This window comes from Scleropages formosus, chromosome 15 (genome assembly GCF_900964775.1).
Source record: "Scleropages formosus chromosome 15, fSclFor1.1, whole genome shotgun sequence".
Taxonomy (NCBI): Eukaryota; Metazoa; Chordata; class Actinopteri; order Osteoglossiformes; family Osteoglossidae; genus Scleropages; species Scleropages formosus.
In genome coordinates, this window is record NC_041820.1 from 188,673 (window position 1) to 211,717 (window position 23,045).

Here is a 23,045-nt window from a genome sequence, read left to right on the forward strand (position 1 = left end):
TCTAATCGCCCCCCCCCCCCACCACCACCACCATATCCATAGTCACTGCCATTGTGGTTCAGCTGCAGACAGAGTTTCAATTACAAAGCTTCTACTTCACAGCCATTTACTCTGATTTATACATTTTATCACTGGCGATTTCAGTTACGACACAATGATTCGCTTCAGTGTTATAAAACCAGTCAGACTTCAGCTCTGCACTGAGGTACAGGTTCACCAGAACCGAGTACAGCTCCGCTCCGTGATCAGGGACAAGAGACACCGCGGTCACCTGGACCGCAACCACGGACCACCGTCGTTAACTATTCGTGTCAACTCTTGCGCCCCATTAATGTCGTGAAAATCATTCTCCATTGCAGTATAAACACTGGTCCAGCACACTGACATCTACCAAGAGTATCACAGCTCTCAGACGAAGTGGAGTGGAAATAATTTTATTTCTTTATCGTAGGTACATTCTCGTGAACGTGGTGGAGTGAGCAGAGACAGGGCAGAATCCATAAGACCAATGCACTTAACAAGGGCTCAGCCTTGCCAGTACATTGTGGTGAAGATGAGCTGGGTGTTTAAACACAGTATGAAAAATTATACAAAACAATTTGGCTTTATAATCTTCAGTTTAAATATCTGTAAACAGAGCAGTGTGTCTTGGTCCACAGCCTGGCCTTGGGAGAGCTGCTCTCCTGCTCATGGGATCCCTGAGGTCAGAAGTAAACATCTTCAGGAGCCTGTGCTGTTGTTGAAACCAGTGGGGTTCTTGGTCTGCCATCTCCACAGGTCCTCACCTTGAGGGACAGGAAATGGACAAGATGTCACAGGTAGCCTTTTACATCTTCTTGGTGGTGTTATTTTTAAAAAAACTGATGGTCTTCCATTTAGTCACCAAAATGCTTTAATTAAAAAGACAAGCTCCCCTTACATAATGAGCACAATTCATTACTGAAGTTCTGCTCATAATATGAATTGTTGTGCGATAAACAATTACAGTTAAATGAGAAAAGTGAATAGCAGCTTCCTGAGCCACAAAAGGTTCACCACTTCGCTCAAGCTGTGCTCAACAAAGGAGGAGAAACTCTGACTTCTAACGAGGACATTTTCAGGAGGTGGAAGAAGCACTTTGTGGAACTTTTAAACTCAAGCGATATGCCTCCCTTACAGGAGTCAGGGCCAGAGGCTTTCGGGCTGTCGGAGTCCATTTCCCTGGTGGAAGTCACTGAGGTGGTTGGTAAGCTCCACAGTGGCAAGCACCGGGGGTGGATGAGATCCGCCCGGAAATGCTTAAGGCCCTGGATGTTGCAGGGCTTTCATGGTTGACATGCCTCTGCAATGTTGCATGGACCTCGGGGACAGCGCTCTTGGATTGGCAAACTGGGGTGCTGGTCCCTATCTTTAAGAAAGGGGACCGGAGAGTGTGTGCTAACTGTCGGGGAATCACACTTCTCAGCCTCCCTGGGAAAGTCTATGCCGGGGTGCTGGAGAGGAGGCTCCGGCCGATAGTTGAACCTCAGATCGAAGAGGAACAATGCGGATTCCGCCCTGGCCGCGGAACAGTGGACCAGCTTTTTACCCTCTCACAGATCACTGAAGGAGCATGGGAATTTGCCAATCCGGTCTACACGTGTTTTGTGGACTTGGAGAAGGCCTATGACCGTGTTCCCCGGGAAATTCTGTGGGAGGTGCTTCGGGAGCGTGGGGTACCGGGGCCACTAATGCGGGCCATTCGGTCCTTGTACGTACGGAGCGAAAGCTGTGTCCGCAAACTCGGCATTAAGTCAGGCCTGTTCAGTGTGGGTGTTGGACTCCGCCAAGGTTGTGTCTTGTCTCCACTCCTGTTTGTGGCTTTCATGGGCAGGATATCAAGGTGCAGTCGAGGTCAGGAGGGCATTCTGCGTGGGAGTCGGAAGGTGGCGTCTCTGCTTTTTGCAGATGATGTTGTCCTTTTGGCACCGTCACAGGGTGCCTCCAGCAGGCACTGGAACGGTTTGCGGCCGAGTGTGAAGCGGTGGGGATGAGGATCAGCACCTCAAAGTCTGAGCTGATGGTTCTCTCATGGAAAAGGATGGTATGCCCCCTCCAGGTAAGAGGAGAGAATTCGACCCAGGTGGAAGAGTTCAAGTATCTTGGGGTCTTGTTCACGAGTGAAGGGAGCGCGAGATTGGCGGCAGGCTGGGAGCAGCGGCAGTAGTAATGCGGTTGCTGTACCGGACTGGTGTGGTGAAAGGGGAGCTGAGCCATAAGGCGAAGCTCTCCATTTGCCGGTCGATCTACGTCCCTACCCTCACCTATGGTCATCAACTTTGGGTGATGACCAAAAGAATAAGATCGCGGATACAAGCGGCCGAAATGAGTTTCCTCCGCAGGGTGCTGGGACTCACTCTCCGTGACAGGGTGAGGAGTTTGGGCATCCGGGAGGAGCTCAGAGTAGAGCCGCTACTCCTCCGCATTGAGAGGAGCCAGTTGAGGTGGTTCGGGCATCTGATGCCCCCTGGACGCCTCCATTTGGAGGTATACCAGGCACGGCCAACTGGGACGAGGCCCCGAGGTCGGCCCAGGACCCGCTGGAGGGATTATATCTCACAGCTGGCCTAGGAACGGCTGGGGATCCCTGGGTTGAGCTGGAGGAAGTTGCAAGTGACAGGGGACGTGTGAGCTTCTCTGCTCTCCCCATTGCCATCGTGACCCTAGCTGGACAAACAGTCAGGAAAATGGATGGATATTTCTATTTTGTTCCTTTAGTCAGTTCTTCAGTGACACGTCGGCTACTGCTGGCACCTCACAGCTCCTGGATTCAAATGCAGCTCAGACCGGGACGATTTGTCCGTGTCACCCAAATCTGTGCGAGTTTCCTGCCACACTCCAAAGAAACAATTCAGGGTCAATTGCTGACTGTAAACTGGCCTTTCTGTACATGTTTGACTGCCCTGCGAGAGACTGGTACCCCATCCAAGGTATATCAGTAGTGAGAAAATTAGTAATGGGACATAACAGGGATAAATGGGTGAACAGTTGTAAGTAGCAGTTGTAATATTGTAAGGTGCTTTAGAGAAAGGAATCAGCTAAATGAACAAATGTAAATTTACATTTGTTCATTTAGTGGACATTTTTCTCCAAAGCGACTTACAACATTAAGGTTACAATTATTAACTCGTTTATATAGCTGGGTAATTTTACCGGAGCAATTCAGGGTAAGTACCTTGCTCAAGGGTACTATAGCCGGAGGAGGGGATCGAACCTGCGACCTTTGAGTCCAAAGGCAGCAGCTCTAACCACTACACCACCAGCTGAAAAAAAAATCGAATCACACAAGTTGTTTGTAACGATATTGCCTTTCCAGAGAATTCTTCACATTTCATCACTTCAAGTTTTGAATAGCTAGATAAGGCTTTACTTTGCCTAACAATTTTTTTGTCCTACAGGGCTCACTGTTACGATATTCACCTTGATTTTACTTTTTTTTTTTTTATTCTTCATGATTTTAAATAGATTTCTGAAAGACCCTTCTAAGTCGACACATGACTATGAGACAACAGATATGCATGGGGCTACTCTCTGCATGTGGTGCTTAACATCACCAAGGCTTATATTTTGAATTTAAATTTGAATTTCTGTTCTCGTAAGGCACGACTTACGCGAGTTTTGAGCTACAAATTAAATTAGGTTGCCAGGTCCAAATGCTCACAACATGAGCTCTTGTCATGCATAAGAAGCCAGTATAATGAAATTAAAACATGACGTGGTTATTATTAATAATTATTATTATTATTATTATTATTATAATATTTTTTATAGAGCGCTCTTCTCGCGCAGTGACACAGTTACCCAGTCACCTCATTCAGCAGCGAAACACCTGCTTAAATTAGTATCTGTATGAGGAAGTCACAACATTTGGACACTGACACACAAAAGATGCGAAACAAACAAGAGTAAAACATACACATCTTGTCCAAGCCGAAGACCGCCTTCCAGCCCAGCTCTCTCTCCGCCAGTCGCGGGTCTGCGTAGCAGGAGGCGATGTCTCCACTGCGCCGCTGGCCGATGCGGTACGGGACCTGAGAGGAGGACGACCCCAGTCAGCGTGGTAGAACACAGACCTGCAGAGACCAACCTGTATGGTCCTCACGGTACCACAGCTCAGTCCTAAGTGCGTGTTCCAGCCCATACAGGCACTTAAATCGATGCTTTACAGCCGGACTCTGGTGCCATCAAGTTTACAGCTGAAGCTGACAAGCAGCGCGTCATTCATAAGTTTATTTTAAAATGTCAAAGTTTCTTAAATTCACACAGGAAAACAAGATGAAGTGGCAGTTCTCAGTGACTCCATGTTCCCGGTCCTCTCTATCCAGGACAGGGCTGCCCTGAGCCGCTCACACAAACAGCCTTCGGCTCCAAACTCCACGAGCACTTGGTGAAAGACGCGGGGCCAGAAGAGCCACCAAGCAGCAGGGGGTCAGTCTCACCTCACCTCACCTCATCTCACCTTTCTCCCCGAAGCCTTCTCCATCGCTGCTACCATCTGCAGCACAGAGTAGCCAGTTCCTGTGCCCAGGTTGTAAACCTACAGGGGAAGTGGGTCCTAAATTAGAATGCGCTACAATGCCCCCTAGTGATGACCGTGCCGTTACTGTCAAAAAAAGTAGGGGGCGGGGGTGGGGACTTAATGAAATGCAACGAAATGAAGCGGCAGCGGAACGAGGAAGGGGCCTTTTACCTTACACCCACAACTCCCCTGCAGCTTCCTGAGGGCAGCGATGTGTCCCTTGGCCAGATCCACCACGTGGATGTAGTCTCTCACTCCTGGGTGAGCGCAGAGCGGGAGGGGGGGTGCTGAGCACATCGAAAACACACCGTACAGCAGAAGCCATGGAGGAGGAAGGTCAGGCCTCACCTGTTCCATCAGGAGTGTTGTAATCATTCCCAAACACATTGAGGTGTTCCCTCCTCCCGATGGCCACCTGAGAACGGCAACACGTATGACCAGGAGGAGCGGAAATCATACGAGTACAAAGGAGCCATTCTGTGATGCCCAACTTTTCAGGCGCTCGTCTGTGTCTCATGAAGAACGCAACCCAGGAGATCAGTACCTGGGCGACATACGGCATCAGGTTGTTGGGAATTCCTTGGGGGTCTTCACCAATCTCTCCTGAAGAGTGAGCGCCGATGGGGTTGAAGTAACGCAGCAAAACAGCGTTCCATTCCTGTCGGCCGACACACACACACACACACACACGATTACAGCTGAACAGCTTACCTCCAGAGCACCATGTGCAGAAACCCAACTTCCAGGTCTGCCTGCCTGCCTGCCTGCCTGCCTACACACACACACACACACACACACACACACACACACACACACACACACACACACACACACACACACACACACACACACACACACACACACACACACCTGGAGGTGGGAGGAGAGAGTTGTATTTCTGTCGTCCTGCTCTCATTAGCAGCTTAACCTTCTCCATTTAGAACTACTGACGTGAGTGTTACAGCGAGTGTGACGCCTCCCGTGGACGTCATTGGCTACTATGAGCTGTCAGTCACAGTCGATTTCACAGTGAACCATTAGCAACGTCTCTTCATTACCAGCTCATTCCTCTATTATTTCATCGGCCGAGAGTGTGGTCAATACGACCGATCAGAGCTTAAGTGTCCAATTTTGTCCCACAGCCATCCACACCCTACTTCAGATAAAGGCACCTGCTACATGAATAAATGTAAAAGTCATTGTATTTGCACAGCCCACTTGAGTTCGGTTAAGTCCAAGCACATTTACATTTATTTATTAGATGTATTTCTCCAAAGCGACTTCCAATGAACTCTATGTAGTGTTAACAGCCCACACCCCTTTTTAGCATGGTAACTTACACTGCTACACACACTACTAACACTAGGTCACTCATCTGTACATCAGTGGAACACACTCTCTCTCTGTGTGTGTGTGTTACTCACACACTATGGGTGATCCTGAACAGCATGTCTTTGGACTGTGGGAGGAAACCAGAGGACCTGGAGTAAACCCATGCAGACAGGGGGAGAGCATGCAAACTCCACACAGACTGAACGGGGTTCAAACCCACATCCTCGCGTCCCACGCAGGCTCAGAAACAGCACCGCTACTGCTGTGCCACCCATGTAAAGGTAAGACTTGGCCCAGGTAAAAACTGCATATTGAAGCTGTAAACTTTGCTAGTACATCTCAGCATTAAAAAGCATCATAAAAATGTCATAACTTCAGTGTTTAAGTAGTTTTTTGACCAAATACTTTTTTTTACCTACAATTCTACTGGAGTATTTTCTTTTCAAGCAACAGGTCTTCCAAACTTTCCCGAGACCTCTCTCCCTGCACGCACACCCGACCACGACCACAGCAGTGTTCGACAGCTCATTCTGGAGGAGCTCGGGTGGTACCTTGCGGGCTCGGCACTGGTCGCGGATCATCTCCTCGATGAAGAACTTGGTCTTGCCATATGGGTTGGTGCAGCCGCCTGCCGGGTGCCCCTCGTCGATGGGCAGGTGCCGGGGGTCCCCGTACACCGTGGCTGAGCTGCTGAAGACGATATTGTGGACCCCGTGAGCTTGCATCACCTGAGAGAGACACACACACACACACACGCGCACGCACGCACGCACGCACGCACACACACACAAAGAGGCATCAAGAACTTCGCCTCATAGCCATGCACATAGAATGGTATGCAGAAACACACACACACGGGTTGACCACTAATAAGTTTAACTAAAATGCACACTGAGTTTTAACGGGCAGTTTGAATCTTCATATGCTGGTGCCAGGAACTAAGATGCAATTTAGTGAAGAGGCTCGACAGCATCGACCAGGTCAGAGAAGAGCTCTCACACACACATACATACATATACACACACACACACACACACACACACACACACACACACACACACACACACAGGAAGTGACAAGCAGTCACTGTGGCTCCAAGCACCATGAGCCAAATGGCCCCTGGTTCTGTACACCCACCTCCAGCAGGTTCATGGTTCCGGTCAGGTTGACCCTGTAGTACCGCAGGGGCTGCTCCACCGACTCACCCACAGCTTTCAGACCCGCGAAGTGCATCACCGCCGTGAAGGCATGCTGGACGGAGAGAAGGGGTTTGACCAGTGAGGGGGACAGTCATGCTGATGTCCTCAGAGAAGAGACGGAGGGAAGACGTCCAACAGGGACCGCACAGATGTGAACCCCAAATGATGGGCCGAATGAGGGGAGGAGGAGACCGACCGACCGACCGACCGACCTTGCGGAAGACGTCCTCCAGGCCCGCGCGGTCCAACAGGTCCAGCTGCTGGAACTCGACACTCGTGTTGAGAATCTTCTCTATCCTGCGCAGGCTCTCGGGAACACCGCCCTCTCCTGGCCGAGGAGCGCAACAACACGTCACGCATCCAGCCTCACGAGACGGCAGCAGAAGCTCCCATGCGCGACCTGGTCACCCTGAGCCGGTCAAGGGCAGCACCCACCTGGCACAGCGTTGCTGAAGTTGTCGATGACGACGGGGCAGAAGCCGGCTTCGATGAGCTCCAGCACGCAGTGGCTGCCCACGTACCCCCCGCCGCCCGTCACCAGCACCTTCTGAGCCATTGTCAGGTCCTGAGGGACAGTCACCTGCTCACACAGAAGGACTCTTCTCTGGATGGGAAGACACACATACACACACACACACACTTGTGAATGTGTGGTGATTTGTGGTAGAGCAGTGTGTGAGATCAGTGACAGTGAAACACAGAATAGGTCTGTACGCCTCTGTGTGTGTGGCCTTGCCACCACCCCCCACCTCACTTGTACCCCACTGGAATTACAGCACAGAGCCCGTGTGTGTGTGGCGGGGGTGGGGGGGTTTGTTTACCTGAGGGAAAACACTCGCTCGATTGTCCCTCGTTCCGCAGCTGCCCCCACCCCCGGTCCGCTCCCCCGGCAGGAAATGCCCAACTACACCCGACGGTGAGGACAAAGGTCTCCGAGGAGCGTGTTACTGTTCATCCCTGCACGCACTGCGGTTCCCGCTCTCTTTACTCCGTCACCGAACGCACTGACGGGTTGTGCTTCTCCGCACGTCGGCGCGCGGCGCCACCCCAGGGTCCTCCGGGGCGCTGCGGCACCCGTCCACATTCGAACATCCAGGACCGGCGTCCAGTGGACCCTCCCACACTGACCACTCCCCCCAGCTGGGGGGGGGGGGCTCCAGGAAACCCCTCCCTCCACAGTGGATGAAGAGGAATAAAGGTGTGTTTGTAAGGCTGGTGAGACACGTCAGCTCAGCGCCACACCTGTGTAACCTGCTTCCTGACAAACTGGTCTGCAGGTCCAGCTGCCCTGTGTGTGTGTGCGCGAGAGAGAGAGAGAGAGAGAGAGAGAGAGAGAGAGAGAGAGAGAGAGAGAGAAAGAGAGAGAGACAGACAGACAGAACAGTGACAGAGGTGACAAACTGTGTCACTCAAACCCACATTGTTACTGGACAGGACCAGGTTGACCTCTGACCTGAAGAACAGCTCCAAATGATTTAAAAAATTAAAACATATAAATGTATCATCAATCAGTGCGAGTAGCTTAAGTGTTAGTGACGTGGAGAAAAGTGTGAGATAAAATGAACAATTTTGAATTAAAATGCGGATGTTTCCCAGCCCCTCCGGGAACCCGAGGCTCGAGCGAGGCGTGCGGAGCTCAGGCCGCTCCACGTGCGCTTAGAACCGAACCCTGAACTCACCGAACCACCGCGTGGAGCGCGTGGAGCGTTTGTACCTCCTGCCCCCCGGACCCGCTCCGTTCCGCTCCGCGCCGATCCTCCACACCGATCGCCGCTCTCCTGCCAATGGGAGGTGGACGTGGAGAGGGGCGGAGATTTCCGTGAGCTGGGCACTAGGAAGTTGGACTTCCATTGGTTAATTTTAACGTGACGTCAGGAATCACGGGACTCTGCAGAATGACTCCGCCCTCCTCAACTTCACTTCCGCCTTAGTCCCCAGCCGTCCAATCAGCTGCCGAGATCCTGGTCTCGCGCGACATCCGTGTCATTCGCCTTTGTTGTTTGTTTATAAAGAAATGAACAACTGAAGAGGCCACAGTAACAGAACATGAGGAGAGAATCAAACCAAAGCAGGGAGAAGTGTACAAACTAATCAATACAAATCAAATAAAGTACAAGTCACTGCAGTCACTTTGTATATTACAATAATTTAGTGCCTTAATTAGTGTACTCTTTTGTGGACTGTTCACATTCTTTATGAGAAACAGATAAAACTGATTTTTATTCACAGTAATTACTAAATTGATCATATATATATATATATATGTATATATTTTTCCTCTATGCATGTTTCTCTAATGCAGTGTTGGTTCTCTGTTCCAATACATTGTACAGTCATTCAGCTTTATTTCAGACAAGACAGTTGTGCACCTGTTATTAAAACGTTTATTTTAATTTTTAGCAATACATTTATTACAGTGTTTTTATTCTTTTAATAGAACAATGTCAAGATGCCTCTGGGCACAATTACACAGCAGTACAATGTCAGAAAATAAGGGGGAGATGTGAACAGAAAGGTTAATTGGGGAAAAGATAACAGACAGAAAACTAATATTAGGAGAAGAGTGACATCAAAGACAGATGAGGGAGAGGACAATAGAGAAGAAACACTTTAACGGATGTTTCTGAGATGTGTTCAGTAAGTCCTGTGGTGTGTGAAAACTGGTGAAGGACACTAAAAAGTGTGTGCCGCTGTCAGACAGAAGGTACAGAAACAGTCAGCTCAATGTGATTCATAAAAGCCCTGTAGCACAGCGGTGGAACGCGCCAGTTCAAGCAGCACGACACACTGAACTGGCTTCGCTGCCAGGCTCTCGAAGGTGGCGCTGCACTTTGATGTAATGTTAGTTAAACCTCTAGTGTTTCTTACAAAATCTATTTTCTTCTATGATAAAACCATTCTTTGTCAATGTGATTCTCCAAGGCATCAAATCCATAGAAAGAGAAATGCTGCCTCTTTCCACCCACAGCTCCAGAGCACCAACCCCAGAGCTCCCTTGAAAAGAGTCAGTGTTTGCAGAAAGGAAATTACAGGGATACATTTCTGGAAACATCCATTTCCCAAAAACATCTTCAGCAGATCCTTGGAGGAAAGCGAACGAAGGTGATTCTGCATGTCCGGGGCCTCGTTCCGTGCAGCGCGGCAGACGAGGCCCGAGACACCGTCCCCCCCGCCCCGGCCCATGCGTGGCCACAGACAACGAGTCTCAGAGTCTGCACGAGGCTTGGGCGACCTTTGAACTTGTCCTGCGGTTCAGGAAGCGACAGATGAAAGCTCCAGCATCCATCACCTTCTGCAAATCAACACCCTGAGAAAAAAAGAGGACCAGAGAGAGAGACGGGCAGAGACACGGGAGGAGGACCAGTTTTACTCTGAGCGTCTTATTTATTTAAATCACAGGAGAGGCTGAGCGTGTGTAAATGTAACAGACCGTGTGGATCCCGAGGCCATGCAGCATGTACACCAAGTCTTCTGTGGCCACGTTCCCAGAGGCCCCTGGGGCGTAAGGACAGCCCCCCAGCCCAGCAACGGAGGAGTCCACGACACTCACGCCCATCTGCAACACGAGGGAGCGTTAATCTCCGACTGTCTCGCTCTCACACAGGCACGCACGTACGCACACGCCACAGGAGGATAGGGCGACAGAAGCACCTGCAGGGCCACGAGGATGTTGGCCAGAGCCTGCCCGTAGGTGTCGTGGCAGTGCACGGCCAGCCGGTCTACGGGCACCTCCTTGCTCACGGCATCCAACATGGCCCGCATGCTGCCCGGGGTGCCCACGCCGATAGTGTCGCCCAGCGAGATCTCATAGCAGCCCATGGCGTAGATGTGCTTCGCCATCTGCGGGAGGTACCAGCGAGCGGCCACTGCACTACAGGGCATCGTGTTCCTGACCTTGACCGGCATCCATTCCAAGGGGATTACGCGAAAAACACATAAGGCGTGCTGCACTCACCTGAGCCACTTTGTCTGGAGACACGTGTCCTTCATAAGGGCACCCGAGGACACACGAGACATACCTGCCACATGCAAAAAGATGGGAGGAAGGTCCTTGAAAACGCATCTGAAATAATGGCACATACTTCAAATGAGACGCGCCGAGATCCACCCTGGTGCTGGTGTACCCCGGAGACCACCGCTGGAGCCGTACCCCCGGACCCGCACGCCCGCCGCCTTGGCCGCTCTGGTCACCTCCTCGGCCCGCTGCAGGCTCTCCTCCACAGAGCAGTTGGCATTCTTCATGGCGAAGAGCTCGGACACAGTGCTGAAAATGGCCACCTCGTCTGCGCCCGCCTTCACCTGGGAGAGGGGTTTACCGTGGTAAAGAGGGCGCGTCGTTTGTTTACTGTGCAGCGGACAAACCATTTTTGCAGAGGCTCTTCTCAGCAGTGACAGAGGATGCTGAACAAGGTGACTCCACATGATGCCATATTACAGAAACCGCACAAACCCCAGAGACGCTCTTCACACACGGAGAGCGCCACGCCATGTAGAGTGCTATCACCTGCCCGCGTGCAGCACGGCATTCTGGGAGTTCGACTGCAGGAGGTCCAGCGTGACTCGCACTGCACTCACCGCCGCTTGGAAGCCCTTCAGGTTCGGCGCGAGGACAGGATAGACGACGCCGGGCCGCTTGCGAATTCCCTGCGTCACCTCCGCCTGGTCCGCCATCTGTGCGGCACGGCCCGATTACTGCGCTAAGCGTACATTTACTACGAGACGGCACGGTACAGACCCAAACTGCGTGGGACGTCCTGTCCAAGACACACCTGCGGAATCCACTTCGGGGAAACAAAACTCGTCGCTTCAATGACAGGTAGTCCCGTCTCCGACAGCATGTCAATGAACTGGAGCTTCACCTCGGTGGGGACGGTCAGCTGGCGGAGACGCAACCAAAGAGCAGCACGTTTACCGCGGTGCAGGGTGGACACGTTCGCAGCGCAGCCCCTCCGGCGTCCTCCTCACCTTCTCGTTCTGCAGCCCATCCCTGGGTCCCACCTCCACGATCTTCACCTGCTTGGGTAGAGGATTCACCGAGGACACAGCTACCTGTCCGGGGGTCGGGACACAGAGAGAGGCGGGTCACACACCGGTACCCTTCTGCCGAAGCCGCGCTGCTCAGCGCCAGCGAGCGAGGAACACGTCCGCTGTTCCAGCTACAAGCTGAGCGCCAACACGCAGCTCCGCCTGGCACCACCGAGTCATCGGCATACGAGAAGGGTCTTGAACCCATGTCCTTGAGGACCACTTCTCTCCTGAGAGCTCCTTCCATCATAAAATGCATCACCATCTGCTCTGACTCACTCACTCACTCACTGTGTGCTTGCGTTTAAATCTCACTAGGAGCTACTGGGGGGATGTGAACCAGCAACATACCGGTGTCTCGCACACAACACAAGTTGTGTGTCTAAGCCCTTTGTCGCCGCCGGTGTCCCGGGTTTACTCTCACCGCTGTGGAGGAAACTGCGATCCTGTGCTAAGTGAACATCGGTCGGTGTCAGTAACCGTAACGGAGTAGCACAGCCTGGCTGGCAGGCCGCAGACGAGACAGAGAGAGTGGAACAACAACAAGAACTGATTTCTCGCATCATGACATGATCATGATCATGACGATCATGACGATGATGATGATTCTGAGACAGTGCGGAAACCCGACACGCGAATCTGTCGGACTCACAGCCCGGGTGGCGGTGGCTGCGGACGCGGTGCTGGAGGCGCAGCAGCGCGGACTGAAAGCCGCACCAAAGGCGGGACGAAGGCGGACGTTCCTGGAGCAGCGCATCGCTACAGCCGCCATCTTCCTGCGAGTCCGGCCGGAAATGACGCAACGCCGCGCAGCGCTTCAGCGATCAAAATCTCCACCAATGAACGAACACAATTCTGCGGCCACAGCCAATCACAGCCAATCGCAGCGGTCGTTGTTGAACTGAGCGCTTTCGGTGCGTCTCTTGTGTCCCCGTATTGCTGTTCGTATTTCTACACTGTAATATCATTTAGAAAATATTATACATTTGCGATAAACTTTTCCGACTAAAATGTTGATAGCAGCAGCCGTCACGGTCACCCTTTTTGAATAGTCGAGTCAGACGCATGTTATTAGTCGAGCGAAGGTGTGAAAACATAAAAACAAATGTTGAAGTAGCGCAGCGGGTTCCTCCAGGCTGCTGTACTTACTTTTTGTTTTTATTTTTACTTTTACTTTTACCGTTTTTTCCCAAACGGATCAGAACGGATTACAAAAACAATACAGGTGTCTGGAAGCACAAACTGTCCAAGGACACAGATAACATTTGTCCATTCATCAGTCTTTATGGCATAAAATGGTCATTCATTGGTTAGTAAAATATGTACAATAAAATAAAATCAGTAAAATGAACCGATGGAAAGAGTGCATGACGGCATCTTAGGAAGCACTAAAAAGCTGCCCCAAGGCTGAAACAATGAGTAAATACAGGAAATTGTGCTCTGGCCTGTTCCCTCAGCATCCCTTTCCATAAAACATAGAAAAATACAAATCCAATTCAACCAAATAAATCTAAAACTATTGAGAACAATTAATAAACAAACACCCGAATACATAATAAAAAAACTAAGCGACACTACGTTAAACCTAAGTTAAATAAAGATAATAAATAAATAGAAACACACCACACTAGTGGTGTGGGGGGCACAGTGACGCAGCAGGTTTGGCCTGTACCTTTCCTCTTGTGGGTCTGGGGTTCGAGTCCCGCTTGGGGGGCCTTGTGATAGACTGGCGTCCTGTCCTGTCCTGTCCTGTCCTGGGTGTGTCCCCTCCCCCTCCTGCCCTGCACCCTGTGTTGCCGGGCTAGGCTCCAGCTTGCCGCAACCCCAGTTGGGACAAGCGGTCTCAGACAGTGTGTGTGTGTGTGTGTGTGTGTGTGCGTGCACTGGTAGTTGTTTTCAACTTTAAAGTGCTGTAAGTTATAAAAGTTCTGCAAGTAAAGTGAGTTAAGATAACTGTTAAAAGCCTATTTTGTAAGTGCGAAAGGAAGTGTGTTACCCCAGGATGGAGGATCTGCCACAAAGCTGTGGGGTCACAGCCAGAAGAGGCCCTTCCACCTCTCTTTGGCTTCTAAGTAACCCCATTGCGTGACGCCTTTCTCCATCCTAAACGTTAGGTGGGCCCGGATTTTATGATACACACCCTGGACGCCCAAGCCTACCACTGTCTGGACCAGCTGGGTTCTTGCGTTCCAGAGCATTTGCTTGGCTACGCTGATCACCGGCCACGTCCGGGAGGCTGTTGCCTTCCGAGCGCCAGGGTTCCGACCCCTCAAGACTTTGTCGTCCGTCAAAACCATCTGCGGATTGATCTTCCTGCACAGGCGAATCACCAAACGCCAGACCTCCTGCACCTCCCCGCGGTCCCAAAAAGCATGTATGAGAGTTTCACTCTTCGCTGCACTGGAGTCACAGGCAGAGTGGGTGGCTGGTCAATTTGTGCCTGTACAGGACCACTTTGACCAGCAACTTACTGTGTATACAACGCCACTTCAAATCTTGCAGATGGTGGTCAAGCCCCTTTGGCTGAATCCTGGCCCAGGTGCCCTCCTCGAGTTCCTCTCCTCTCGACCAAGGCCTTATACAAGGCCCTGTGCTTAAGGAGGGTCTCTGCTTCGACCCCGGCTGCCGTGGTCTTACTCCACTTTACAGCTGTAATGAGCGGGCCGTGTCTCGGCATTCGGCCCGGTGTTGGACCAGGACTTCACCAACTGGCGCATCGGAAGGGCCAACCAAAGATGTACAAAGTACTGGTGGGGATGCTCAATTGGAGCTGCCAGTCGGTTACATAACTGGGAGAGGAAGAGACAATCCAGTTTAAGAGGAATGTCGAGCACATTCCTCTCTCCCTCCTCACGTACTCATATCTGCCCCCCAGAGGAGATCGAAGACATCTTTCGTAAGGCCTCTCCGTATCCTGTGGGGCAAGGGGTACACCTGAGCAAGGTAGAGCAATGTAGGAAGGATGTCCACCTTCAAAACTCTTCTTCCTGGAGGACTTTGATGTTCAACTTCCAGTAGCCTCGGCCATGGGTTGGGGCCATCGTATGGTCCGTAGGCCACTGGGAAGTCAGGAAAACCCTCTTAAAAGCTGTGCAGCTAACGTCCAGATCGGTGGGGCTGCATTTTCTAAAAGCGAGAGTGAGGCAAAAACTGTGTATAAAACTTTTAAAATGTTTAATACTGGTGTTGTCCCTTCCTTCACGAAAAATGTCCCAAACATCCCTGCAGCCCGGCAAGTCGACATGGCGCGTCCTCCTTCCAGGGAGCTCCAAAGTCCCCTCCAATGATTACGTGTGTGTGTGTGTGTGTGTGTGTGTGTGTGTGGCGCAATAAGGGACCAGGTCATCAGCAGGGCGATGCGGGACCTAAGCTCCACCGGAGCGTAGACGCAAGGAGCGCATACTGTATGTGCAGACTTGTCCGCGTGTCCATCCCCAAAACCTGGCCGGAATGCGTGATACAAGGCCTTACCTTTTGAAAGGTGCCGACTCCAAAAAGAATCCCCACACCTGTAGGGTGGACACCCCATACGCTCCAGCAGGACTCACACTTCCTCTACTAGAGAGAAGAGAGTCACGCCCCCCTGGTCCCGGAGCTGGACTTTCTGCCTGCAAAAAATACAGGTTGAAGGCACAGGACCTGAGCTGATTAAACAGAGCAGTTCTTTTTACGTTACTCTTTAGCCCTCTGATGCTGGGAGTTAACATTTTAAAATCAGTCATTGAACACCCCTGTGGCCCAGGAGGAGGTCGACATGGCATGTCCTTCTTCCAGGCGGCCCTAGCAGGTGGGCAACCCCCCTGGGAGAACAGTCTGGCAACTGCTTCCTCGGAGGAGATGAATTCACCTGCCCCAGCGGTCTTCTTTGACCCTGTCCTCGCTGCCCTTTTCTCCGCAGAGGCCGGCGTTGTTCCCTTCTTCTTCACCATCGTCCTTATCATTGCCTCTGACGTCTGGGCTGCGAGTGCTCGGTAGCCCTCAAAAGGGCTTTAAGATGCCCCCTGTGGCTGATCTCAGTATTACACTTTGATATCAGCCAACAAGTGGGGAAAGGGGGGGTGTCCCTGTACTTACGAAATGAAGTATTTTTACCACGTGTGAAAATGTCACTATGTCAAGAGGCAGTGCCTTGACCAAAGCCTGTTTGGTGACAGCAGTTCGACACACGATATGGATTGTTCTGTTCCCATAGAACTAACCTATTAAGTGTGTGCTGTCCCTATTGTCCACACTTTCCCCAGTGTCTCCATTGTCCCATTATTTCCTTTGTCCCCCCATCCCTCCTTTGGAGGGGGGCATCTTCTTCTACTCTTCCAGAAATACATAATTACTGACATTAAAAGTCTCTTCCATTACTGTCATTTCTGTTAAATAAACAGCTGAGTATCAAGTATCTCACTGTCCAATGAAGAACCCATGTCTTTCTCCAAATTTCTCACTCTCAAACTCAAACACACACACAGCAACCTGACCGAAGACTCTGAGCTGCCAGTCCCAAACACACTGTGTATAAAAATATCTTTATTGAGTATAAAAGCAGTAGAAAAGGGCAAATAAATATCAGTCACAATAACAATACCAGAAAGAAGGAGTTCCATATACATATAAAATATAAAACTGATCATGGAGAAGCGCTGATAAAGTAGGAGGGAATGAATATGTGAAATAAATAAAAGCGGAGACAAAGGGCAGCCCCCTACAGACGTCAGTCCTCGTCCCCGCGGCGGCATCCCGGTCCCAGAGCTTCCGTCTTCGCCACGCCCTCGTCCAGGACGCTCAGGTGCACACGCACATCATAAATAAAACAAAGGGATACAGTAATTAACAGAATTTACAGCGTTTTTCTTCTTTGCAGTAAAATGTAACAAAGAGAAGGTAATGGACAAAAGGTCCATTTTCGGTCGTATCCAATGACTTGCAGCGCGTACGGTTAGGAAAGTCAAAGTTGTAGTTACAGACCCACGTGGGCGTGATGCCCAGAAGTGGGGTCATTGTTGGAGGAGCTCACCCTAGGGGACGTGTCTCACGCGCGTGGTGCGAGGCGGGGAGGAGCTCGGCCGAGTGTCCAGCTTCAGCCGTGCAGCTCCTGCTCCTCGTCGCTGGCGTCCACCTCCTGGATGATGAGGTCGGCCCCCGAGTCCACGGCGAGCTCGTCTTCGTCGTCGTCGTCGTCCGCCACCGCCAGCCAGTCCTCCTCCTTGTCCTCCTTGTCCTCGTCGTCCTCGTCGCCGGCCGCGGCCGAGAGGAGCGCCGCCGCGCCGTCGCCCGGCTCGCAGCCGTCCGCGACGAGGCCGTCGCAGCCGCTCTCCTGGATGCACTCGTTGCAGAGGCGGTAGCGGCGCGTCCCCTCGCACACGACGCGGCCGCTCAGCTCCGTCACGTGACGCTTGCATTTCCTGCACACCAGCTTCCTGGCCTGGTGGATCTGCCGGGAGACGCCGGGGGGGGTCGCGTCAGCCACACGCGCCGACACACGCACACGGGGCACCCACACTCAGACCCACACCCACCGTCTCAAAGTGGCTGCGCAGGTGCTCGAGGCGCGTGAAGCGCTTGCTGCAGGCCTCGCATGGATACGGCCGTTCGCCCGTGTGGCAGCGCAGGTGGCGCTTCAGGTCGGCCTTCCGCTTCACCGTGTGGGTGCAGAAGGGGCACTTGAAGCGCATCGAGGGGCTCGAATCTGGGAGGGGCAGGAACAAGGGTCAGTTTACCGCCGTCGGGGTAAAACCAACTCTGCCGCCTTTGGACAAGCAGGGGCCAGTTTACCACGGTCTTTTAGCCTTTACCACGTTCAGGGTGAAACCCTCTGGATACAAACAGGGGTCGGGTTACCACCGTCAGTTAGCTTTTACAACATTCACGGTAAAACCTCCCGGACAGAGCCAGGTTTCACTTTACCACAGCCGAGTATCCTTTACCTTGTTTGGGAAAAACCCCCCTGGCTACAACCACGGTTCAGTTGAGCTCAGTCTAGTACTGCCTACTGTGTTTGAGGTAAAACCCTCTGGACAGGAACAAGGTTTGGTTTACCCACCCAGGTACCATTTACCACATCTGGGGGAAAGCCTCCCGGACACAGCCAGGGTTAGGGTTATACGGTCCAGTAAAGTAACATACTACACACTAGCGACGAAGAGGGACACGGGGGCGAAAAGGCATGACTCCCAGCCACCCCAGACCGGGTCGTCGGCAGCGGCCGCTCACCTTTGTTGAAGATGCCGACGACCCCCACGATGGTGGGCAGGGTGGCGTACAGCTCGTCGGCCTTGCGGGCTTTGTTGGCCGGCGCCCCCTGTGGGTCCAGGAGGGAGGCCATCTCCACCCCCGGCGTGGAGCTCCAGGCCTTGCGCTTGCCGGACGCCCTGGTGCTGCGCTCTGGACTCGGGGCGACGGACCGCCGCGCCTCAGCTTTGCATGTCTGCGGAGGCACCGCTCGGCCCCTTCGTCTCCCGCAGCGGGACGCCGCACCCGGTTCTCGCTTCAGAGAGACGACGTCCGGCTGGATCTCCTCGCCGTACTCGGCCCGGGGGCTCGCGGTGGGCCAGGGCGCCAGCCTCTCCTCCTTTAAGGAGCTCGCACCTTCGGACAGGCTAAGGTAGCGGTCGTCCTCCTCCCTCACGCTGATGTCCAGCGAGGACTTGATGAAGTCCTTGCAGAAGCTGATGACATCGTTCATCTGCAGGTAGCTGGCGGCGGACATGACCTCGATGACGTTGAGGCTGGTGAGGTCCAGGCGGCCCGAGTAGACAAAGTCCAGGATGACGGCGAACGTGTCGGGGCTGAAGGCCTCGAAGGAGGCGGTGACGGGAGTGCCGCACTCGTCGGCGCCGCGCGACAGCAACATCCGGAAGTAGCCGCTGCTACCGAAGAGGACGTTGCGGTGGGCCTTGAACAGCTGACCCTCCACCAGCACGTGGCAATCGCAGAAAAGCTCCTGTCGTCGCTGCTCGTCCAGCTGCTTCAGGAGGTGGCTCTGGTGGGCAGCCATCATGTCTGTGCTGGACGCCCGAGACACCTGTCTGAGTGGATGTGGGGAGGGGGACCGGAGGACAGGAGGACAGTGTCTGTGTTTCTTGGGTGCAAGGGCTACTGCTGTACTGGAAAAGATTAGAAAGGGCCCCACATGTGGGCATTTGCTAAATCAATTCATATTTTACCTTTGTTTGGCATGGAACAAAACGCAGTAATTAATGAATATTATCTGACGAGTTTAGCACAAATTTAAAGTCACACACATCAATCGCTATTACCAATAGCAAAGCACAAACACATATAAGGAAAAAATGTTTTCAAAAGAATTTCTGCGTTCACACAGCTCATTGCTGATCTTATTCCTAAAAGATAGGAGAATCTGATCCCCTGACATCTTTCAGGCAGCACTCGAACCCCTAACCCCTGAATAAGAACCTCGCTTCCACAGAGCTGTGTTGGCTTCTCCACGGCCACTTGGGGTCTAAATAAGAGCACTGGTGTTCCTCAGGGCTCAGTACTCGGCCCCCTACTCCTGCACATCTATGCCTCTTCCCTCAGCTCTGCCATCACTTCCCACAGATTCTCAGAACTCGAGATACATTATTGCCAGTATGTAAAACATGGTAATGGTTTGGTACCAAACATGAAAACATAGCAAAGTAACAATACACAACCCAATCACAACATGCAAGAAATAACTATCGCTCTTCCCCTACAAAGGGGGCGCGGTGGTGCAGCGGGTTTGGGAAGGGTCTGCTCTGTGGTTGGTCTGCGGTTTGAGTCCTGGGTGTGTCCCCTTCCCCTTCAGCCTTGCGCCCTGTGTTGCCGGGTTGGGTTCCGGCTCGCCATGACCACGCTCCGGGTAAGCGGTTTTTGACGTCACGCGTGTATTCTCCTACCGCTGCTTTGGCGACACACAGTTCTTGCTCTCCTTTCCTCCCAGAGCTGCAGATGTTTCCTCATCCATCGTCGTCTGCCTCTCAGACGTCTCTGCCTGGATGTCTGATCACCACCTACAACTCAACTTCTCCAAAACAGATCCTTCACCTCCCAGCTGGTCCATCTGTATCAGACTGGACAAATTGCCCATTACCCCCCTCATTAGCTAAGAGCCTGGGAGTAACGACTGACTCAAGTCCATCCATCGAACCCACAACCTGGTCCTGCAGATACATCCTGCCTATCTCCCAACAAACTATACACAGCTCCTGGTCCGGGCTATAATGATATCCCACCTGGACTACTGTAACTCTCCACCATGAAACCTCTCCGGTTGATACAGAATACCACGGTACAAGTCATGGTTGACCTGCCAAAGTGTTCCCATTACCCCCCTCCTCATTGCTCTCCATGGACTTCCCGTGGCCACTTAGCTACAGCCTACAAGCCCATCGGTGGGTCCGTTCCCGACACCGACAGGATCCGATCGATCACTAAAACCAAGGAAGACGGCAGCGCTGGGTGCACTGACTACGTGAATGTCACTCATATAGGTGTCTGCAGGGGGATGCGAACCAGCAACGTGGTGGTATTAGAGAGACAAGATAGAGTATGTGTGCAGAATCCACTTTCTGTGTCTAAGCTCTTAGCTGTTTTTTGTTTACTTTCACTTACACTTCAGAGCAAAAGCCTCGGACACATTAATAAATGTAAAAGTCTTCTATTATATCGAGATTTTTTGTCCGGGGCTCTATAATAACTTTATTCCCCGGAAGACACGCCCACTGCACTCCTTGCCCTGCCATTGGTCGAACACCATGTCCGTCGGTAGCGTGTTTTGCTGGGCGTTTCGACACCGGACCCCCTCGGTGGGGCGTTGAGGAGCTGCGGTTCGAGGGGGGTCGAAACCCCCCCCATAAGAGGGGGAAAAAAAAAAAAAAAGAAAACGAGGGCGCGCGGACACACCTCCTCTTGTACGTGTGTTTTTTAAGCCGGGAGAAATGACGGGTGTGAAGGGAACGGGTGGCTGGGTACCGTCCGACACCTCGGCTATTTTTACCCGATCTCTGCCTGCTGTATTTCTCTGTCTTTACCATGGTAAATTGGTCCCTCTCACAATGAATGACGACGTGAGTTCGGAGGGGAAGCGCCCGACGCCCGATTACCGAGGGTAAACAGAACAAGAACGAACACACACACACACACGCAAAGAGAGAGAGAGAGAGAGAGAAAGAGAGAGAGAGAGAGAGAGAGAGAGAGAGCGGAGCGCGCACGGGACGCCAAATCGAATCGGGCGCTCGGCCCGGGTCCCTGCAAGAACGCCCCCCCAAACCCCCGGGCGCGCGGACCAGCCCTGGCAGGACCGGGTCGAACCGCGCGGAGAGGCGCCGTGTGATACAGTGTATCTATCGAGTATCTATTATCTATCCCAGGTTCCGCCCGAATTCCGCACATCCGCCTCCGCAGAGGTGCGGGCGCACGCGACCCACCCGCCCGACGCCCAGCTGCGATGACGCCCCCCCCCGCCGGAGCTCGGTACTCGGTACTCACTGCGGGCTCGGGTGCGCGGAGCCCCGGGACCGCCTGTCGGAGACCGGCTCCATGTCGGGCGTCGCAGTGTGTTCCCTGTGAGCGCGCGTGCCCCTCCCGCGCCGCGGCCCCACGTTCATATCCGCTTCTCCGCCGCCGCCGTTGAGCCCAAGAGCGAAAGGCGCTCCGTGGACAAAGGAGCCGCTGCTGACGTGGGTGTGGAGTGGCGCGGAGCGGAGCGAAGCGCAGCGCAGCGCAGCGCCCGAGGGCCGCGACCGGCGCTTAAAGCAGCCGCGTCCCCTTTTCGCCCGACCGGCGCGCCCGAGCGCCACACTCAGCACGAGCACGAGCACCGGCGTCATGGTGCGGGTGACCCGCTCGTCCGCGCGCGCTCTCCATCACCGACACGCTGCAGGGTGATCGTGGAAGTGTGGGACACCCAGGCCAGGTTCCGCTCTCACTGCGTCCACGTCCGGGAGCAGAACAAACACCCTGGCGGATCCGATGTGTACTGTTGTTGTAGCAGTTACTGAGTTAGTCAGTGTACAGGACGCTATGCCGTACGTGCTGTCCTGTGTGTGACACCGCGCTCCAGGAGAAACGTGTTCACTCCGATGAGTCTTCTAAACATATATTGTGGAAGCGAGAGTAAAGTTCACTTTGACTTTGATGTGCCAAAGGCTCCGCTTCTTCCCGACTTTCCGCCTCATCTCGGGTCCTACTGGGAACGTGGCCTCGCGCTCAGCCTTCCCTCCGCTCTCGTGTTGGACGCGTGAGGGAAAAAGGGTCAGAGTTTGGGCGACACGCTGTCCCGCCGATGACGAGGCCTATTCTCTCTCTCACGCTCACACACAGACACACACACTTGCTAACCTGTCTTGGTTACAACTATGACACTGAGTTACCGTGACTTCCCTATTTAAGCCCCCTCCGCTCTGTCCACAGCGAGCTCTCCTCCAGACCTGCCTACGGGTCCGATCCCCCTCTCCCCGAGAAGCCAACCTGGCTGAAATCAAGATACCCTAAAACATGAAATCCAAGTGCGCGCCGCCTTGTCCCGTGAACCAGGACAGTTGTCACACGACGTCGTTTTCACCTTATTCCAAAACAGCATCATGCTGAACATGAGGCTGACGAGAGCAAAGCTGTAATCCAACCAGCATCATGTGCAGTGCAACGGTATAAAGTTAAAGTCAGTGGACACAGATTGGACACAAAGTGGATATAAACTGTTAAAGTGGACACAAAGTGAATATTAACTGTTAAAGTGGACACAAAGTAGATATAAACTGTTAAAACAGACACAAAGTGAATATTAACTCTTAAAGTGGACACAGAATGGACCGGCTGCGCTCCACTCTGCGCCCCTCTGTCTCTCTGTACTTTGACCGACCGCACGCACGCCCCCCCACGGCTCCGACGCAGTATCGTGGACGCGCAGCGCGCTTCCGCCGAACGCTGCAGCTTTTTTTTTTCTTTCTGACCCGGTTACTGGTTACCATTTCCTCCGG

At 52.8% G+C, this 23,045-nt stretch overlaps 3 protein-coding genes across 7 annotated transcripts; all 3 read right to left on the reverse strand.

Moving 5' to 3' along the window:
- Nucleotides 1-418: 418 nt before the first annotated feature.
- Nucleotides 419-8,860, reverse strand: gale (UDP-galactose-4-epimerase). 2 transcript variants are annotated; one of them, XM_018746932.2, is made up of 11 exons: nucleotides 8,748-8,860; nucleotides 7,504-7,672; nucleotides 7,281-7,396; nucleotides 7,007-7,120; nucleotides 6,421-6,597; nucleotides 5,082-5,195; nucleotides 4,886-4,952; nucleotides 4,709-4,794; nucleotides 4,478-4,555; nucleotides 3,935-4,049; nucleotides 419-785 (listed from the first exon to the last, which is right to left on the reverse strand). In XM_018746932.2, the coding sequence occupies exons 2-11, from the start codon at nucleotides 7,622-7,624 to the stop codon at nucleotides 721-723; spliced, it is 1,053 nt and encodes a 350-aa protein (XP_018602448.1). In that variant the 5' UTR covers nucleotides 7,625-7,672; nucleotides 8,748-8,860; the 3' UTR covers nucleotides 419-720. The 2 variants fall into 2 exon arrangements, with proteins under 2 accessions (XP_018602448.1, XP_018602449.1); XM_018746933.2 differs by lacking the exon at nucleotides 8,748-8,860 and adding an exon at nucleotides 8,311-8,356 and having other exon boundaries at nucleotides 423-785.
- A 578-nt stretch (nucleotides 8,861-9,438) lies between these two features.
- On the reverse strand, nucleotides 9,439-12,883 carry hmgcl (3-hydroxy-3-methylglutaryl-CoA lyase). 2 transcript variants are annotated; one of them, XM_018746927.2, is made up of 9 exons: nucleotides 12,746-12,883; nucleotides 12,034-12,117; nucleotides 11,838-11,945; nucleotides 11,644-11,739; nucleotides 11,219-11,367; nucleotides 11,024-11,087; nucleotides 10,720-10,908; nucleotides 10,499-10,624; nucleotides 9,439-10,375 (listed from the first exon to the last, which is right to left on the reverse strand). In XM_018746927.2, exons 1-9 carry the CDS (start codon nucleotides 12,863-12,865, stop codon nucleotides 10,274-10,276), a joined length of 1,038 nt encoding a protein of 345 aa, XP_018602443.1. In that variant the 5' UTR covers nucleotides 12,866-12,883; the 3' UTR covers nucleotides 9,439-10,273. The 2 variants fall into 2 exon arrangements, with proteins under 2 accessions (XP_018602443.1, XP_018602444.1); XM_018746928.2 differs by lacking the exon at nucleotides 12,746-12,883 and adding an exon at nucleotides 12,445-12,737.
- A 3,714-nt stretch (nucleotides 12,884-16,597) lies between these two features.
- zbtb8a (zinc finger and BTB domain containing 8A) lies at nucleotides 16,598-22,013 on the reverse strand. 3 transcript variants are annotated; one of them, XM_029258430.1, is made up of 4 exons: nucleotides 21,556-22,013; nucleotides 18,298-19,112; nucleotides 17,604-17,773; nucleotides 16,598-17,518 (listed from the first exon to the last, which is right to left on the reverse strand). In XM_029258430.1, the coding sequence occupies exons 1-4, from the start codon at nucleotides 21,894-21,896 to the stop codon at nucleotides 17,165-17,167; spliced, it is 1,680 nt and encodes a 559-aa protein (XP_029114263.1). In that variant the 5' UTR covers nucleotides 21,897-22,013; the 3' UTR covers nucleotides 16,598-17,164. The 3 variants fall into 3 exon arrangements, with proteins under 3 accessions (XP_029114263.1, XP_029114262.1, XP_029114264.1); XM_029258429.1 differs by having other exon boundaries at nucleotides 18,298-19,190; XM_029258431.1 differs by having other exon boundaries at nucleotides 18,298-19,108; nucleotides 21,556-21,785.
- Nucleotides 22,014-23,045: the final 1,032 nt, after the last annotated feature.

Excerpts from the sequence above, each read along its gene's own strand:
- gale (XM_018746932.2), bottom strand. The coding sequence starts at position 7,624 with ATGGCTCAGAAGGTGCTGGTGACGGGCGGCGGGGGGTACGTGGGCAGC. Across the intron at positions 7,397-7,503 it reads CTTCAGCAACGCTGTGCCAG|GAGAGGGCGGTGTTCCCGAG; the intron begins GTGGGTGCTGCC and ends CTCCTCGGCCAG. Across the intron at positions 7,121-7,280 it reads TGGAGGACGTCTTCCGCAAG|CATGCCTTCACGGCGGTGAT; the intron begins GTCGGTCGGTCG and ends CTCTCCGTCCAG.
- hmgcl (XM_018746927.2), bottom strand. The coding sequence starts at position 12,865 with ATGGCGGCTGTAGCGATGCGCTGCTCCAGGAACGTCCGCCTTCGTCCC. Across the intron at positions 11,946-12,033 it reads ATGGGCTGCAGAACGAGAAG|CTGACCGTCCCCACCGAGGT; the intron begins GTGAGGAGGACG and ends CGTCTCCGCCAG. Across the intron at positions 10,376-10,498 it reads ATGGCCTCGGGATCCACACG|GGTGTTGATTTGCAGAAGGT; the intron begins GTCTGTTACATT and ends TTTTTTTCTCAG.
- zbtb8a (XM_029258429.1), bottom strand. The coding sequence starts at position 21,896 with ATGACGCCGGTGCTCGTGCTCGTGCTGAGTGTGGCGCTCGGGCGCGCC. Across the intron at positions 19,191-21,555 it reads TCCGCGCACCCGAGCCCGCA|TACAGCAGTAGCCCTTGCAC; the intron begins GTGAGTACCGAG and ends AATCTTTTCCAG. Across the intron at positions 17,774-18,297 it reads CGTCGGCATCTTCAACAAAG|ATTCGAGCCCCTCGATGCGC; the intron begins GTGAGCGGCCGC and ends TGCCCCTCCCAG.